The 18,847-nt window shown below is 35.8% G+C and overlaps 1 protein-coding gene across 2 annotated transcripts; it reads left to right on the top strand.

Moving 5' to 3' along the window:
- Positions 1-419: 419 nt before the first annotated feature.
- Positions 420-18,008, top strand: USP16 (ubiquitin specific peptidase 16). 2 transcript variants are annotated; one of them, XM_010177933.1, is made up of 17 exons: positions 420-480; positions 2,982-3,160; positions 3,818-3,921; positions 5,537-5,640; positions 7,469-7,647; positions 8,479-8,571; positions 9,265-9,395; positions 9,765-9,852; positions 10,702-10,780; positions 11,661-11,752; positions 12,436-12,492; positions 13,633-13,800; positions 14,387-15,059; positions 15,772-15,863; positions 17,178-17,264; positions 17,579-17,735; positions 17,849-18,008. In XM_010177933.1, exons 1-17 carry the CDS (start codon positions 420-422, stop codon positions 17,971-17,973), a joined length of 2,469 nt encoding a protein of 822 aa, XP_010176235.1. In that variant the 3' UTR covers positions 17,974-18,008. The 2 variants fall into 2 exon arrangements, with proteins under 2 accessions (XP_010176235.1, XP_010176234.1); XM_010177932.1 differs by having other exon boundaries at positions 7,466-7,647.
- Positions 18,009-18,847: the final 839 nt, after the last annotated feature.

The following is an 18,847-nucleotide window of genomic DNA, read 5'->3' as shown; positions in this document are numbered from 1 at the left end:
TCACAAAAAATGTCAAATGTAATTGGACAAGTTCAATTTTTTTTCATAAAATCCCTGTGTTATTAGTTAGTTAAAGTACAAGTCCTGAAAGTTTATAGGATTTTTAATACTTAGGTTTCCCATCTTATTCTGTTGTGCAATGCTTTTGATTTAAGGTTTTAAATAATTTGGTTTTTATAATTCACACTGTGATCTTGCCTCTCCCAACAGTTACAGTTGTTTCATGTTGAAGTATAATTAGTTTATTTTCTTTTGAAAATGTCAAATTAAAACGCATTACTTCACCTCAAGAGACATCTTGGCCATAGAAGTAATTTATTGTTTAGCAATGAACAAGTAAAACCAAAGCCTACTTTCTAATTTACTGTTTTTCTTTGCTAGGTCACTGTTGCATGTAAGAAAAATTGCAGACTACAAATATGGGAAAGAAACGCATCAAAGGCAAAACTTCGCAGTCTGATGAGTCTCTGGATATGCTAGGTGTGTTTCCTCAGAGAAGTCTGTGGTCCTAATGTTTGTTTTATCCTCAAAGAGGGCTTGAAAACTCATTAATATTAAAAGACCTTTATACCAGTCACTGGCTTTGAAGTCTCATTTACAAAGTGTGGGTTTGGATAATTGAAACTGGAGTCTACCAAGAAACATTAGTGTTGCTACTTTTCTAAGTATACTAGAAAATAATAATCTGGTCTTAAAAACCAGCATTATTTTCTGGTTTTCAAGAAACTTAGACACACAGTTCTTTACTGATATGCAGATTGTATTGAATCATGTAGAATTCCTCAGAATATAAGATACATCAGAGTCAGCTGCTAAGCTTGTCATGATAGGTTTAAGTAGCATTTTCCTGATGAAGGTTTTGTTGCAGAAGATTCTTGCTTCAGCAAAAAAGATTGTGATTAAAATATTTATGTGAAACCATTTGTCTCTTCACTAGCAGCTCACTTAGTACTGGCCCTGGATGCCTCAGCTGTGTAGTCATAGTGCTTTTTGGTTAAAACTTCTTTCTCTTCCTCGCCTTCTGGTTTTTTAGGAAAAAATCACAAATTGTTAATGTTATCCTTCTTAGCTGTACTGGATCTCACCGCTGTGTTGAAATTTTATTTGTTGTCTTGTTTACTCTGCTTATTCTAGCTCTTGGTTTTGCTTGTGCTGTGTGCTTCTCTTCTACCACCTTGTCTGCCAGGTCACAGATTGTGTCTTGCCCCTATTTTTTGTTGATGAGGAAATGAATTGAGCCATGCTAATCTAGTTGGGAGAAAGCACTCTTAGAGGTTTTTGCCAGGAGGCTCGGTGTGATGGCTTGTTTGTTTTGAATTAGAATCTACTCTACTTCAGTTTCCTGGTTGTCCGGGTCTTGTGAGAGGTTCTGTCTCCTGTGGCTTTTTAGCTTCTGTTGTCTTTTTCCTAAAGTCAAGGTCAGTGTCTGCTGTGACTGCTCCTCATTTTTCTCCAGCAAAGAAATCAGTTACGGTGCAATTACCGATGACATCTCAGCTATTTGGCTAATTATAGGCTAGTTTACCCTGATAAAGTCCTGTTAAGCCACAAATGGAAACTAAGACTGATCATTGCAAGTAATTCCATTATAATAGTAGCCACCAATGTACAAAAGGTTTTTTTATAAAGATAATTTTGAAGTTGTGGATGAAGCTTGTGTTTTATAAAAAGGCTTAAAGAATGCATCTAAATATCTGTATTTGGCTGTTATGGGCTGGCATTTGAACTGTGGTAAAATCCTATATCCTTGGACAGAAACAGAACTGTAGGTACAAAACTTCTCAGCTCATGCCAAGGAAAGTTAGCGATCTTGAGGCTGTAATCTTGCATATGGTCCTCAACAAAGATATATTTGTATCTGTTCTGCTGTCTGAGCAATAAAAATACCTCTCTAGCAAAGGACTTAAGAAAGTTGAATTATCTAAACAGCTGTGTAATTCTTCTCAATAATAGTTTCACAAAAATCTGATGTATTTTTTTACATACTAAGTACATACAGCATTTTTCTTTTAGCATGGATTTGTTTATTCTGTGCTTTTTGACTTTTGAGGTAACTCTTTGTCCTGTCAGATATTTGACCCTGTATTTGCAAATTTAGACATTTGTAACTGCAAATAGTGAACAGTTGTAGGCTGATGATGCTAAATGTCTTAGAAATCTACACTGTAAAAAAAAAAGTTGGTAATTTTTTTTTTTTTTTTTAAGAACTTGAATCAGTTTGTATGTGCATTGTCAATTGCAGTTTCTCTGTACATGACTTGGGCTTACAGACAGCTTCTCTTTGTACAAGTGACAGTGTAACCAAAAGCTTTAAAATTAATCAAAAAATAAATAAGGTAATTAAACTCCTGACAGTAGCTCTTAGCAACAGGTGCCTATTCTTGGTATAACTGTTCTTAGCAGAGTTTGATGTTTGGTTAAGTACATGAAGCTCACATCAGGCTCAGGAGGTACAGCTTCATGTAGGGTGTAGTATGGTAGTACAAAGTGATAATGGTATAGGTAAGATGAATCTACCATTCTTTTTTACCATAGTTTGCTCATAATTTCACTGAGGCAGCTCAGCTGGAAGTGTAACCTCCATAATCTCCACTTTTATAGACCAACCAGGTGCTGCCTTGGTGACTGAGAACTGTGGCAGTGGGCTGTGGCTGCTCCCTGGGAGGTGTGGGAATCATACGCCACAATAATAGAAGCCCACAGCCTCGCACAGTAGGTAGGTTTGTGTGAAAAGGTTTTGTCAACTCCTCTGACTAGATGGAGATGAGTGATACTTTTTTTTTTTTAAGTAATGCAGTAGTTTAGGATGCAGCAACAGTATCCCCAGATTGTGAAGGGGCGTGACAATAGTTTCTTTCAGATATGTCTGGTAAATGGTCAGACTCTACAGAGACTATCCTAGCTCCTGGATTGCTGCCTGCATCTTTGAGGTTTGCATTTGTTATGATACCTACGTCCTTCTTGTGCCTTTTATTTTGTAGAACCTGTGTGCAAGCATATTCGTAAAGGATTGGAACAAGGTCATCTGAAGAAGGCGCTGCTGAACGTGGAATGGCACGTTTGTCAGGACTGCAAGACAGACAATAAGACACAAGAGAAATCTGAGGAGGAGGGTGATGAAAGCCCTTCAATATGGTTATGTCTGAAATGTGGCCATAGGGTATCTCTTGTTTTGTTGTTAATTTGTCTTAGTATATTTCAGTTTCTCATAATACAGTGGAACAAGAGAGCTTCTGATTAAACTCTTAGATTCTCTCTTTTTTATTTTAAAGGTGGTGCTACATAAATGAGTTTATATACCATACTGTGATTAAAAAATGTGTGCTCTGAATTGAAAAAGATGTACGTAAAAGCTTGGCACAAAGGCATTTAGCAGGGTTAAGGCTAAAACACCATCTTGAGGGCTTAATTACCTAGAAAGTCCAAATTATTTTGCTAAGAAAATAAAATTTTCTGTTAATGCTCCTAAGTTGTGATTTTTACAGTAAGAGCTTAAGCTCATATTAGTTTATTAAACTTAGAACTCTGCATGCTGAAGAGGTTTTTGTTCTGGTTCGTTCTTCAAGCTGTTCAAACTGGAATTTGTAAATTAAATATTCAGTCCCCGAGCAACTTTGTAGTTATTCTGCACCCAGTGAGTTACCTTTCTCTCTGCAGAAATAAGTGTCTTGAAATAGAGACCTATCTGTTCACCCTAATTAGTTTAACATAATTAAACAGTTTTCATTTTAATATTTTGTTTATACTCTGACTTATTATGTATGTTTCATTGATATTCAACTGAATTTTGTGACACTTATGGTTATCAACATTATAGGGCTGTGGCAGAAATTCTCAAGAGCAGCATGCTTTAAAGCATTATACAACGCCGAGGTCAGATCCCCATTGTTTGGTTCTCAGTTTGGACAACTGGAGTGTGTGGTGAGTTTGAAAAGCAACGGTTATAAGACGTAGCTAGAGGGCAACAGAGGCTGGGATATAATTTGTGTTTTCTTTTCTTTGTGAATTCTAGGATTTATCTCTAGGCGTACATAAAGCACTTCCCCACACAAAAATCCCAGCAGTCTTTGCTGAGATTTGCTGAATAAATAATTACTTTCTTGTAAAATTTATAACTAGAAAATTTTCATAATTGAAGTTGAAATTGACCAACTAGTAAACGCTGTTGACTTTGTATTTTATTGCTTTTGCTTGGTCAGAATACTAACAAGTGGAAACAGATTTTGATGGTGTTGGTGTGGTTGAAATTGCATTTGAATAGTACCTGTAAACAGTTAAAAGAAATGTTTTGAGTTTGGAGAGAAAGAGGAGAGTTCTGGTAATTCATTAAGTTTTGCTGGTTTGGGTTTACAATAAGTGCTATTGTGTGCGTTTTCAGTACTGGTATGCCATAGCAGTTGGGTCTACTTGGGTTTTTGCCCCACTGGTCAGACAGCCATTGCTGAAAAGACTTTTTCCAATCCCTTGATTCCTTCAAGGTTACCTACAAAATTTTTGACAGATGAAATGTTATGATCTTAAAATTGCCCATAGGAGTAACTATCAGTTGTTATTCCAGGAGTAAGAATGCCTATTTTTATAATTAATCAGACAGACAATAAATACATATTCAGGGATCCAAAAGTTGAACCGATTTTTTTTAATGAGATGTGAAGAAATGTGAAAATTGTAGGTAATTCCAGAGATGCTAGAGATGTAGGAAAGCGCTTTGCTGCAGGCTTCTGCTGCTTTTAATATTGGAAAATAGACTCTGATTTATAGCAATCCTGAAATCTGCTAAATGCATTTGTGCCTAAGAACTGTAATTAGAGTGTTTCAAAGTGTAGAAGTATTTACATTCTCTTCAGTACCTTTTGTGACCTCTTCAAAGAGCTGATTGGGCAGAACTACAGAACCAGTACATACAACTGTCCTTCAGCTATGTGTGTTCTGGCAGAATTTTATTCTTACTTGAGCCTTTATGACTGCAGCTTCTCTCAAAATTTGCTTAAAACAGATTAGTGACCTAACCATGCACTTCTTTACTCATAGAGGTAAATAAATTTGCATCAGCAATGGAAGAGCAAATAAAAGTGTGCAGGACTAACAGAGGACACTGATTTATTTCTTATCCAATTTAAATATAATGAAGTAATTGCTTAGCTAAAATGCTCAGGCTATTTTTCTGTGCCGTAACATTCATAATTTATTTTCTTTAGGGCATCATATCTTAGTTTCTTGATTTTTGGCAAAACTTTCCCTGCATTTATTTTTCTTGCAACAAGGTTTCTAAGTACATATTTTAAAGAGTCAAATTTACATTTGTAAATTGCAACCTCCAGTCACTGAAATAATTTAGTAAAGATAATTTTTAAACTTATTATTCTCTTGATCAGAAATATTGAAGTCTTCTCAAATTCTTCTAAATCTTAAAATAACTCTTGTAATTTTATAACTTTGTGTATTGAATCACATGAAACAAGCAAATAGTTCAGGATTTTTAAATAATAGAGGAAAAATAGGATTAATTGTTTTTCTTTTGGGGGGACGGAGACAGGTGCTACATATGTGATAATGAAGTCTCATATAATACTTCAACACGACTAGGCCAGACTGTGGATTATGTTAGAAAACAAGTTGGCTGTGACTCATCAGGTACAGGTAGGTAATTATAATAGTGCATACACAGTAAATCAGAAAGTTGCTTAAATGTAGGAGACAGTACTGTAAATCCAGAATGTACATTAACTTAAATTTTACTTTTGGAGCACCTTATGACAAAGTAAAAAGCTAATTTTTTTTTCTCTCCTTTGTTAGAATTCTGATAGCGTAAGTAACATCCTAGCCCACAGACCTAATTGCACCAGGATTTTGTTCAGTGTCCCCTGAACTTTTACAGCCCTGAAATACAGGAATAGGAGGAAAAAAATATAATTTTACTGTGACATTTTTAAAAAATGTGACATTCAGTTGTTCTGTGATAAGTAATTGACTTTCAGTATTTAAAAGTGCTGTGTTTATTCATCAATATTGCTCAGTCTGTCTTGATCTGAAGGAAAATTGTAATTGCTTAAGGATAACTTGATTTTTTAAAAGTATTTTTGTAGGTGTTTGTGAATGTAGCAGCTGGAATGACAAAGTCTCTAGCTGTTGCAGCACATTTCGTTATGGAAGGAGTATCCAAGAGGATTTATCTGCTGGGTCTGTACGTTTAGTATAGATACCTGCAGTGTATTCAGAACTCTCTAAAATAGCATGTTCAGCCTGTAGTCTAACTACAAAACGTGGTTGTTTAAAAGGAAACAAACCTAGCAAAAGCCCCTAGTTTCCACAATGACAAAACTGGTTTTGTACAAGGCATTTCCACTAGAAAACTTGGAAGAATTTGCGTAGCAAAATAAACGCTATAACTCATAGCTATCAAAATTCCAACAATTTCCTACACTTGAGTGAAATCATAGCCCCCTTGAAAAATAGATCACAACCATCCAGCAATGCCAAGTGGCTGAGGTTTTCCCACAGGGATTAGAATCTTTAGGTGGTTTTGGTCATTCTTTCCTACATACATAGTCTCTGTACATCTAATATTGGAATTTCATATTGGTTGCAAATATTTTCTTCTCAGACTTGAGCGGGGAAACAGATAGATACCTGGTGCAGTTGTTGTCTGTTTCAGGTGTTCCATCTGTTTCTTGTCCATCATCAAAGATTGTGTTGTCCTTGCTTCCTCTGAGCTGGTGTTACTTTAAGTTAATCTTGGCTCACAGCCCTGTTTATCAGAAATCTAGTCAATAGTAGACTGCCAAACTGGCAGAACCAGTGTGGGTGTAATTCTGAAAATTACCTGGAATTCCCTTATGGCTTTATTAAACAGATCATAGAAATTTTGAGCTGTACACCAAAGTATTTTTGGGGAAAGTATCTTTAATGTGTCTTGAGTAATATAAACCTTCCAGTTTCATCTGTATAGGTTCGTGAAATGAATGTGAGAATTCTTTGACAGTGGGAGGCCTGTGCATTTCATTTCAGACAATAGTGCTGTGTCAAAACGGAAAGCCCATAAAGCCCTAACACAGGTGATTTTGCAACACAAATGACACTTTAGATAACACATGCAGAATTTCAGAGATTGTTGGTATGACAGGCTTGTGGACCAAGTGGCATGTTTAAATTGCATGCTGATACAAAATGGCATTTCAAGGATTTATTGATTTTTTTTTTTTTTTTTTCAAAAAGGCATTTTAAGGGTTTTTTTTTTTTTTTTTTTTTTTTTTTTTTTTTGCTTGTTTAGTTTTGTTTATTTTTTAACTCCTGTTACCTGGACAGTTTAAGAACCTAAACTGGTAGTATTACATTTATACAATTACAGAATTAGTATATGTTTAAGTTTTAAACAACATAGATTGCTCCTGCCTATAAAACCTCTTTCCTAGCCCATTCCCTGTTACTGGGTTAATATATAGTATGGGGTTTTTTATTATTTCAGCAGAAAAACAACAAGAGAAAAAAGAATTTGAAAATAAAAAGGTGGAAAAAGACAGCAAAAATGAGCAAGAAAAAGAAGTCTCACTTAAAGAAGAGAATTCTCATTCAAGTGCTAACTCGGAAGTGACTGTGAAAGGACTTAGTAACTTGGGGAATACATGTTTCTTTAATGCAGTGATGCAGGTACAGTAGTTATTGCTGCTCTTAAAAAAAAATTTTGAATAGCAAAAAAAACCCCAACAAAAAACCCAACAGTCCACAACAACCCTGGCCCCAGTCTTTTACAATGACACAGTTAGAATGTGATTTTTTTTTTATCTGCCAAGAATGATGGGTTCTTTCTAAAAATAGTGTGTTGGCCCAGAGAAATATGAAGAAGTGGAGTTGCAGGTTCAGACTTGCTATAAGGGAAAATATAACAAACTGCCTTGTCTTTGAGGGACATCATCTTTCACTGATGTAGATTGAGCGTGTCAACTTCCTAGTTTAGTAAAAAAAATAAGTCTGGCACGTCACCTTTGCTGACCTCTTAGAATGTAAGAGATTAATACCCAAAGACTGTGGGTGTTTACTGAAACAAAAATGTCTCTCTTAGCAACAGGAAATCAAATAAAAATAAATATTAACAGGTTGAGCATATTGCATTGCCATCTTGTGTGTCTTGCTCAGCTAAGAAGTGGTTTGGATAGAATAAACTTGCTCTGTCATGTGTATCAGAACTTCAGTGTGATCTTATGCTCTTTGACTCTTGATACTGAAGCTTTACTCCAACAAAATTCCCACTGTACTTGCAGGTTTTTAGTAAACAGTTTGATTTTTTTTGTTTGTTTGTTTGTTTTAAACATGTTTTAAACCAAGCAAATATGGCAGTTAACACTCTAGTTTGGTGTTTGGGAAAACTAAATTGATGCTAATCTGCAGCTAATTGTTACAAATTCCATGACCTATGGAATTCACCTGCCCTTCCTCTTGTTCCCTAGTTACTGATCATTTTCTTTCTTTTGTGTTCTACAGAATTTATCACAAACTCCAGTCCTGAGGGAGCTGCTTAAAGAAGCTAAAATGCCTGGCACAACAGTTAAAATCGAGTCACCTGAGTTATCGATGGTATTTATGCTTCAAATTCCATGGTGTTTCTCCCCACCCTTCTACTGTATTAAAGAAACAAACAATACTTATCTCTAGATTTTAAAGTTGTTTCAGCTAAATACTAACAAGCTTAAGATGTAAAATCAGTGGGAACTTCACCATTGACTTCCATAGAGCTGCTTCTGAAGTCAGTGTAGGCCTTTCATTCAAAGTGAAAGAGCAGTGATTCAGTACTCTAAGTATTAGTTGTCATCAAAGGGGTACTTAAGTTATGGTTAAGTTATTTAAAGGGTAAAAATGTGTAACTTTTGCTATAGTGTCACTTGTCTAAATGCAAAGTAGGAAACTAGAAGATGTTTGCAGCGCTAACTTAAATAATGCACCTATCATTACAGTTGAGGATTTGGCTGGGAAAGAAGGGTTATGCATTTTAAGAAACTGTATTTTTTTTTCTTGGTGAAAGCAAGAAATCCAGAGTTGCAACTAAGTGATGAATAATTAATGATTCTTAGCCCAGTGTTTTGCTATCGTCTCATGAGGAACCATGTATTGATTGTTTTAGGTTAACTAATTGCTATTTTGGAATTTTGTGTATTCTATTATATAATAATGTTTTCAAGAACTGATGTTTTTATGTAAGGAAAAACTTAATCCAGAAGAATCTGTCACCACATTAAGGAAGAACAACTTTGTTGCTTTTGTTTAAAACAGGAACCTCAGCTGATAAAACTAGATCAGCCAGGTCCTTTGACATTAGCCATGTTTCAGTTCCTGACAGAAATGCAAGAGACAAAAAAAGGGGTAGTCACTCCTAAGGAACTTTTTGCTCAGGTTTGTAAAAAGTGAGTATCTGTACAATTGCATGTCATAGTGAGTATGGGAAAAAAACCTTAGTTGTTTAAAAAGGTCAGTTTTCTCCCTTTTTTTTCTTGAGCTCATGTCACAGCATATAAAATTTGTGTAATACTTAACAAGTTTTGAAAGAAGAGGACAAAGAGCAAAGTATAAATGAATAGAAGTAAAATTAAGATATTCAGTGACGTGTTCTGTTAGCTACCTTCATATTTTTAGAAAATACCATATATAGACACTTGCTGCTTTTCTATACATACCTGCTTGAAACTTTGTCCTTTTGCATCTGGTATGAATTGTTTTTCCTTTATCTATCTCTAAGTTCAGTTATACTTTTCAATTATTGTTTCATTTAACAGAGCAATACGATTTAAAGGTTATCAGCAGCAAGACAGTCATGAATTGCTTCGTTACTTACTTGATGGAATGAGAGCAGAAGAAATTCAAGTGAGTGCTAATTTCATAGTTGTGCATACGTTTCTTCTTCATACTCCAGACCAAGACTTTCCCCACTGCTAAGAGGAGAAAGAACATTCTTTCTGAGATAAGTCAACATCTGTGGAGCGGTATGTGCTGCCCACAGCACTTACTTGAAGTGTATTAGCAACAGAGCTGTAGAACCAGGTAGCCTCTCAGCAGTGTTAAAGGGTATTACTATTTTAATTTAACAAAACAATTAAAAGTAAGAAGTTTGTGGCCTCTGCGTCTTAAATATATTGCACACATTGTTTAGGTTTCTAAGGTAATGGTATTTTCTGCCTTTTTGGAAAGCAGTGTACTGATTATTCTCTATGCTCTCCTAATAAAATCGGGTAAAACAGTTCAGTATTGCTTACTCTAAAAGTCTTTGGTTAATTGATCACTTTTAATGTAAATATCTGTTGTCCTTCAGAAACAGATTGACTTGCCCAAAACGTCTATAGAAATAGTGGATTTTTGAGTATGTGTAGTCACCCTAAAGGATATCCTTTTGTCTTAACTTCTGAAATGTCTGAAAGTTCACCTGTGGAAATTGCTCGTGGGGGGTTTTCTTGCCAGTTTTAGTATGTGAAAGTGTTTCATCCTTAGACCGATTTTTCTTACATACTAATTCTAAGACTACAGTTGCAAGCTTGTTTCTTGGTTGGTTATTTTTTTAATATCCTCAGGAACTATTTTGTGTCTTTACAGGCGAATGTGTTGTTTATATTGATTCTCTTAATTGATGAAGATTTAAACTTTTTCCTCCACCTGAAACATTTGTAAAACTACTGAATTAATTTAGGAAATTTACAGTGTGTGTTGTTAAAATTTCAGCGGATAAGTGTTGGAATACTGAAGGCGTTGACTGACTCTAACAAACAAAATGAAGAAGAACTTAAAAAGAAAATTAAAGGTAAAATACATTTTACTGATGTGATAATTTAAAGTTTTCTGTTTCATTGAAGTACACAAAGTAACACTATTAGTATCAACTAACATGTTTAATTGTTCAACTTTATGCCATGTCTTGAATATACACGTATCTAGAATATAAGGCTCAATAATGTTAGTCTATTTAAATGTGTTACTGACATTGGTGGTTTTTCTTTATTAACAAAACAAGAGAGAGTTGATTCTATAGTCGTTATACATTAAAATACTTTTGGGTAGTGTTTAATCCTTCTAATATTATGTAAGAAATTAAAATATTAGCATACGAATGTGATGATTTGTTCTGTCCTAATAGCCCATATTACTTAACAGTGGTATCAAAAAAAACCCCAAACTACTGAACAGAAGAATGTTCAAACTTTTTAACATGGCTTACATTAGAAGATGAAGAACAATTTAAGTTCAGAGTATATGCTACACTGAAAATATAACTTCAGGAAATAGATTTTGTTTATAAGGCACCAGTGCAGACAAAAGTTGTGCTTGTTTTTAGGTTTAGACAGTTGTTTGAGTTAAGTCCTGAGAGAAGACAGGAGCTCTTACTGGGATGCAGTACTTCTGCGAAAATAGGGAAATATGTTGAGAAAGTGGTAAAGGTGTTGGTTCAGTCAAACTGTGTTCTTCCAATGTGTTTTCTCCCCCATTCCTTTGATATACAAACAGTTCTTAATTTAGGAACCTTGCTCTACTTCCTGAGGAAACTAGAACAGGCTAACTAACATGTTCCATCTTTCATCTTGCCTAATTTTCTTTTGTTGTATCTGGAATGCCATAACTAAATTAGTTGCCAGTGTATTATATGTAATAATATTAACTTTACTGTATACTTTGTCAATTCTCAGAATACGAAAAGAAAAAGGGAATACAAAGTTTTGTAGATCGAATCTTTGGTGGAGAATTAACCAGTACAATTATGTGTGATGAATGCAGAACCGTAAGTAAACTTCCTGCTATAAATAGGCTAGAGTATAATTTTTTGTCATCTGCAGGAGAACCCCAAAGTAACTCTGTGTAGAAATAAGTGGAATTGGATGGGTTTGCTTCAGTTAATAGACTTATAAGAGTTGACTAGCTGCATGCTTTTCAAAGGGGGTCATGATTTGGCTGAAATATTTCTTCCCATATATTATAAAGCTAATATTTCAGTTCCTTTCAGAAGACTTAAAGAAAAAGAGGCCAGCAACAGCAAGCTGCCTCTGCCAGAAGAATTCACTCTCAGATTCCTGGTGAGCACCTTCCAGCGGTACAAATTGTAGAGTAGATGAATTATTCTGCCACTAGCAGTATGCTGCCAGGGGCCCTTTCCTTTTTCATCAGATGATTTGATCTCTCCCTTTCCCACACTAGAATCACCATGGGATTGCCAGAAAAATAGTTAAAACAAGAAGTCACTATTGGGATAATGCATCCCAAGAATGAAGTAATTAAGGGTATTAGTGAGCGGGCTAGGTGGATGTCATGACAGATTGCAGGTATCTATCTCATAGGCCCTAAGTTGGGTTCTCTCATTCTAGGCCACTAGAAAACTGAAACTTTATAAAAGTATTTCTTGCTTATTTCTGTGGTAATGTGATTGCTAAACAAAATTAAATTAAACTCTTAAATACTTGTTTAAAGGTATCCTTGGTCCATGAGTCTTTCCTTGATTTGTCACTTCCTGTACTAGATGATCAGGTAAGAAATTGTACATGCTTGACTTATTTTTTTGTTTGCTTTTATAAAAACACCTCAATTAGGGAATGAATTTATGCATCTTTCTAAATGTCTCTTTTAAAAGTTAAAGTTGTAAATCTGCCCATAGAGATAAAGAATAAGATTTTCATGAGAGTCACTCCTCTAAGTTGTGACCATAAATTGTCTCTAGGAAATGACTGGTAAGTCTGTTGGCGATCTTGCTGCTTTGTCAAGTTAATGTTTCTAATGTAGAGATTGGCTTAGGGAATAATCTAGTATGTTCCAGTGCTGTCTCACTGTTGTTAAAGACTAAGTTGCAAAAAACAGTGCTTCCCAATTAATATTTACTGTTGTAAAACTGCACTACATTGCATGACAGTGACGGGTGCCTAGTGGTTGCTTGAGTGCTTAATTTATTTTTTTTTACTTTTTTCATCCATTTTTCTACACTGAGTACAAGAATACTTCTCATAATATTCAGGTTATTGAATGAAGTTAGGAAACATTGGTAAGCTAGTATGTGAATACTTATTTGATCAATATTGATTTATTTGATCTCTAGACACTCAATGCTTTATTTGCTTTGTGTTTCGTATTTATAATCTGTATATGTAATATTTCAGACTTGTTGTGTAGCACTGTTCGCACAAAACCTAATGAGTAAATACTGAAATGAAACCCCCTTAGCCAAAGGGATCATGTATCTTCTACAACGAACAAATTTCATTTTAGCAGAAGAAAACCAATTCTGTGGCAGGCAGTTCAACTGAAAACGTCTCCGCTTGTGTAAAATGTTACTCTTCAGTGCATTTAATGAGCTTTAGCTCTGTTAGAGCCAAAGGTAATGTTGCCCCTTTACAGGTTCAGAATTTGGCTCTTGGTAGCCTTACTTTTTCATAGTTTTGTTCTGCAAGTTATTGTTTCACATGGACTCTCTCTGGATTGAGACACCTCTTTTGTAAACATTAGAGTGGCATAAATGAGTTAGTTGTATGTTATAGTCCCTAAAATGCAATAACTTGAATTGAAAACTCAGGTAACATCTCATCCCTACAGTTTTCTTTGGAATACTATTTTGTTATTCAGGATAGTAATATCTCTGCTTCTGTGGTTGTTTTGTGGCTTTTTGTTTTTTTGCAGAAAGTAAAAATTACAAATGAGAGAAATGTTAAAAAAACCAAAGAAAAGGAATCTGAAGATGAAGAGGATAAAAACAATGACTGTTATCGTAAGCAGAGAGATGAGCCTCCTGGTACAAGTAAGCACCTTCAGAAAAAAGCAAAGAAACAAGCCAAAAAACAAGCCAAGGTTGGTTTTGATAATTATTTCACTTTTGTTAATGAAGTGCTTGCAACTTTTTGGTAAAACAAACTCTTTTTGCTTCCTGGGTTTAGGGGAAAGGAAAGGAAACAGGTTCTCCTCACTCAAATGCACAACTGGAAAGACCAATTGTATCTACATCTTTGCAATTAAGAAGTTACATCTTCTGTTGAGAGTTGCTGTGCTATGAATAAGTTAGTATCCAGAGGAGTGTGCAATTTATGTTGCCTGTCTGAAGTAGCTTTAATTTGTATCAGACAGCTGTTTTCCAGTCACTGATTGCAAGAATAGTCACAAAACTTTAGAATCCAGACATAAGAAAGGATGGGGAAGATATAAACGGAATCATTAGTTGTATTTTGAAGATACAGAGATTCCTTGTTACACAGTACCTCAAGTGGGGATAAATTCACCTCTGATGATCATTAAACCATAGATTACTCTGCCCCCTCCCACCTTTTGCATCTATGGCATGCTACAAAAATTTTTATAAAGAAATTTTAAGAAATGCTAAATACCATTTAAACTTGCTCTGTTTTTTGTATTCTTGTATATTATGTATTCCAATTTGCAGAGCCAGCGCCGCCAGCAAAAACTTCAAGGAAAAGTGCTTCACTTGACAGATATCTGTGCAACTGAACAGCCAGAAAAAGATTTTGAGTATAGCCAAGAATCAGAGGCAGAAATTAACTCTGAAACTCCTGATACAAAGCAAGAAGAGGAATCATCAAATGATTGCAAAGATCACTGTTTAAATCAAAAAGACTTGAGTATACAGGGAAACAGTACAGAAGTTCAGAGCATGCATGAAAATACAGAAAAGACAGAACAAATGTGTGTAGAAAATGAGTCTCTTGTGGATTTCCCTATGGAAGGCTTAGATTCTCCTGTAAAGTTTGTCAATGGCCTTGACAATCTATCTTTGAAAGATGAGGATGATGAAAATGAACAGGAGGAAGAACTTGCTACCGACTTTTCAAAACTACACTTGGGTGCCAATGCTGAATCTGATAAGAGTACCTTAGATAACCTTCAAACTGTTCCCATCAAGACGTGTGAAGTATCAACTGAAGATCCAGAAACAGCATTTTGTACTCTTGCAACCAGGGAAGAGCTGAACTCAGAAGAAGGTTCAGTCCATCACTGTTTGTATCAATTTACCCGTAATGAAAAACTTACTGAGACCAATAAACTACTCTGTGATGTATGTACACAAAGACATTATGGACCAAAGAAGAACATCAAAAGTATGACAAATTACCTTCTAAAAGAAAAATTTAAATATGTCTATATCTGCTGCTTGGGTGGGTAAGGGGGGGAATGTCCCTAAACTGGTATTCGTATAAATTCAACTTGAATCACTTGAACTAGTAATGAGTGGGTAGCTTGTGAGAACCTCTTTCACACAGATTAATTCAAGCTTTTAATTGAGCAGAACAGTAGGCTCACAAGGTTGGGTACAGAATACTGCAGGACTGAAAAAGAAAAGTGAGTAAAGAGGAGTGGGTTTGGCGGGAGGGAAAGGACGTTTCCATCTAAAAATTCATTATGTGGATGAATGTAGGAAGCAGCTGTTTAGCAGGTGGCTTTTCTGTTCTTTCCTAAAATGTGAAAATTCTGCTGTGACAGTCATAGGGAAATCATGTTGGTGTTTGCTGAAAAGGCCAATAAAAGCTGCATGCAATTTCTGATTGTGGGAGTTGTAGAGAACAAGCAAGAATTCCTCCTGCTTGTGCTGACACTGCCCAGACATGGTGTGAGCGGTTACTTTTGTGATATAGGATTTGCAAGATGGCAGCTGTTGTACAGTTCATTTAACGTGATGTTAAAAAGGGGAATGTTCAGTTTCTCTTTTCTTGTAGTAGATGACATTCTAACAGTCTAAACAGTGAAAATGAAGAAATTCTTGCTGTAACATTTGTTTAGATCTTAATCACCAGTAGTTTTTCTTTTCTGCAGGTGAAAAGTATGTTTATACAAATGCCAAAAAGCAGATGCTAATCTCTCTTGCTCCTCCAATTTTAACTCTTCACTTAAAGAGGTTTCAACAGGTAAGCAGCAGGCTGATATTGCAAGAATGTGTATGTATGCAGTATCAGTTTAATATGTATCTGTGCGCATACTAATAGCTTAACTTAGAATTCATGTCAGCTTATTTTCATTTCCTATAAGCCTGTTTTGGTTTGGTCTTTTTTTTCCAAGGTCTGGAAGGCATTGGCACACAGCGTTGGTTTTTGTGGTCTTTGAGGAGTCAGGATGTGTTTTCCTGAAAGGATATTCTGTTAGTTATCTGTAAAACACTCTTTTGTGAGCTTATTTGCAATATATTCCCTCACTATTGTTACTGTTTACTGTATTAAGCAATACTTTAGCATTAATTGTTTCCAGCTACTCCAGCAGTTCATGGACTCTTATATTTCAGTACAGATAGAATACTAAATGAATGTAACAAATAGGTCAGTAGAATTGGAAAAGAGAATTCCGAGCCTTACTGAGGGGGGTGAGGATGAATAGAAAGCAATGCAACTTAAGTCTTTCTTATAGACACTGAAGTAGAATCATAGAATCATTTTGGTTGGAAAAGATCTTTAAGATCATCAAGTTCAACTGTAAACCTAACACTCCCGAGTCCACCACTAAACCGTGTCCCTAAGTAAAGTGGCTTACCTTTCTTCCAAGTTGAAGGAAAAATTTTAATTTAAGGCTTTAGCTTTTCAAGAAAGAAAGAGGACAGGAATAGGGATGTGAGACAGTATTGCCTCTTCTAAATTTAAAGCTGTTAGGTATTTTGGTCAAAATACTTGAAAAACAAGGGAGGTGACTTTAAATAGATGAAAAATAATTTCACAGAGAAAATGGAAAAGTGTAGCCTATTCCAAGAGACTGTAACATGATTAAAGAAATTACATTTGTCATTATCTCCTTTTCTTTTTCCAGTTTGATACTGGAAGATTATTTGAATAAGGTAAGAGTAGAAGTTCCATCAGTTTTGATGATATAAAACTAGACCCTCAGGCATATTACAGAATCTGCAAAGCAAGAGATGTCCTCATAGTTATATAAGTACATGAGCTGATTCTCCGCCCCCCACACACACACTTCTGCTACCATTAAGTTACCACAAGAGTGAGTTGAAGAGGTTTTAACTTGTGCTCCAGTGCAGTGTGTGAGGGCAAGGAGGTAATGCTGGGAAACCTTAGGCATCGCAGAAAAAAACCCGCAATGTTGCTTTTCCCAATTTTGTGTGATGTAAAACTAATTTTGTATTGTTGAAACTTTAACCTAAAACACTGAGTAACTAAGCATGGGTTTGATATGCTACATTTTAACATCATGGGGTTTTCTTCTACTTTTGTCTGTTTAAGGCTGGATTTAATCTACGGAAGGTTAACAGGCATATCAAGTTTCCAGAAGTGATAGACTTGGCTCCTTTCTGTACAGCTAAATGTAAAGTAAGTGGCAAAACAATCAGATTCTACTTTCCCACATTCTGTTGTGCTTTCACAGTTAAGCTGCTTAGCAGAATCTTTGTAGGAAGCTTGTCAAGCTTCAGTTATTTTGTGTGATAAGACAGGATAACTTCCAAGTGCAACTTGTACTTGAGTCAGTGTACTTCCACTGAGCATAGCTGTAGTGCTTGCATGAATCTGTAATGACCAGCTTCTCTTTCATCAGCAAACAAATCAAAGCAAAGTGAAGAGTTTACATTCTAGCCTTGTTTAAAACCCTGTTCCTGACTGACATACCTAAACATTTGCTTTTATAGAACGTGGCTGAAGGGAATACTAAAGTATTGTACTCTCTCTACGGAGTTGTTGAACATAGTGGAACAATGAGGTCTGGGCACTACACTGCTTATGCTAAAATGAGAAGCATGAACAATCATCTCTCTGATCTTGTCCTTCAAGGACAGTCTCTCCAAGGTAAGTAATTAGAAATATTTTACAAATTCTCTCTTACTGCAGAACAGTAACAGGATTGATTGATTGCTTCGATCCTTGTAATAACTTTTACAACCAAATTCTTCGTTTCACAGCTTTAGAAACTGAACCAGTAAAAGGACAGTGGTTCCACATCAGTGATACCCATGTACAAGCTGTGTCTGTGTCAAAAGTGCTGAGCTCACAAGCCTATCTCCTATTCTATGAGCGACTGCTGTAACTCCTCTGAGAAGCCATCTGCAAGTGGTCTGAAACAAGGCAAGAGACTTGTGAATCACGTTAACATGTTGGAGCTACTGTATACAACTGCGAGAATATACTTTATGCTTCTTAGACACACTGACAAGTGGTTAACTTATACTTTTTCCAATCTTTTCACTACTTTTAAATAAAAGTGTTCTTCAAAATTACAGCTTTGAGCTTCTATTGAGTAATTTGCATGGTGGCACAGACAAGCAACCACTTATTTTAGTTTCCTGCAAGTGCTATATGTCTTAGTCAGCAGCTTTTTCACTTTAAAGGGAACAGCTATAGTTTTGCACTATAGTTATCTTGGCTATCATCTGTTCCATGTGTATTTTAGAGCTGGCTTCCAAGCATAAGAAGCTGTTTCTTCCTACACATCTCAGAGCTGAGACAAATTCAGCAACAGCTCTTTCCACTGTTGGTTGATGTCCAATAGAGGAGCCTTCAGTTTGCAAACTCTCTACAAATTCTTTTCCATGGGAACTTTACACTGGTATTTTGGCAGGGTTGAGAGTTCAGATCTCTCTCCCTTTTGCTACAGGCATTCCAGTGTAGCCTTTCTGCACTGGAGGAGAAAGAAAGCTAGTCCTGCAGTGACTTGCAACTTTAACATTCTCTTTTCCACATGCTGGGCAGCAGCTGCTTACACTCTGCATTTTTCACAACACCCTTTCTAAGAAAATAGGCAGTCTTATGTGTTCTTGTTCCCCTTACAGTCAGCAGCAGTAGCACTTGTGCAGCTGACTTTAGCAGTATGCCAATCCTTTGGAAAACTTGCTGAGTTTATTTTTCAGCCCCACCAGCAACTGACTATAAAGCAAGCATTAGTGTAGCTGTTGTATGGCAGC

The sequence above is a fragment of the Antrostomus carolinensis genome, unplaced genomic scaffold (genome assembly GCF_000700745.2).
Source record: "Antrostomus carolinensis isolate BGI_N321 unplaced genomic scaffold, ASM70074v2 scaffold27611, whole genome shotgun sequence".
NCBI lineage: Eukaryota > Metazoa > Chordata > Aves > Caprimulgiformes > Caprimulgidae > Antrostomus > Antrostomus carolinensis.
This window is presented reverse-complemented; position numbering and strand designations above follow the sequence as displayed.

Excerpts from the sequence above, each read along its gene's own strand:
- USP16 (XM_010177932.1), top strand. The coding sequence starts at position 420 with ATGGGAAAGAAACGCATCAAAGGCAAAACTTCGCAGTCTGATGAGTCT. Across the intron at positions 9,853-10,701 it reads TGAGAGCAGAAGAAATTCAA|CGGATAAGTGTTGGAATACT; the intron begins GTGAGTGCTAAT and ends TTAAAATTTCAG. Across the intron at positions 11,753-12,435 it reads TGTGTGATGAATGCAGAACC|GTATCCTTGGTCCATGAGTC; the intron begins GTAAGTAAACTT and ends ACTTGTTTAAAG.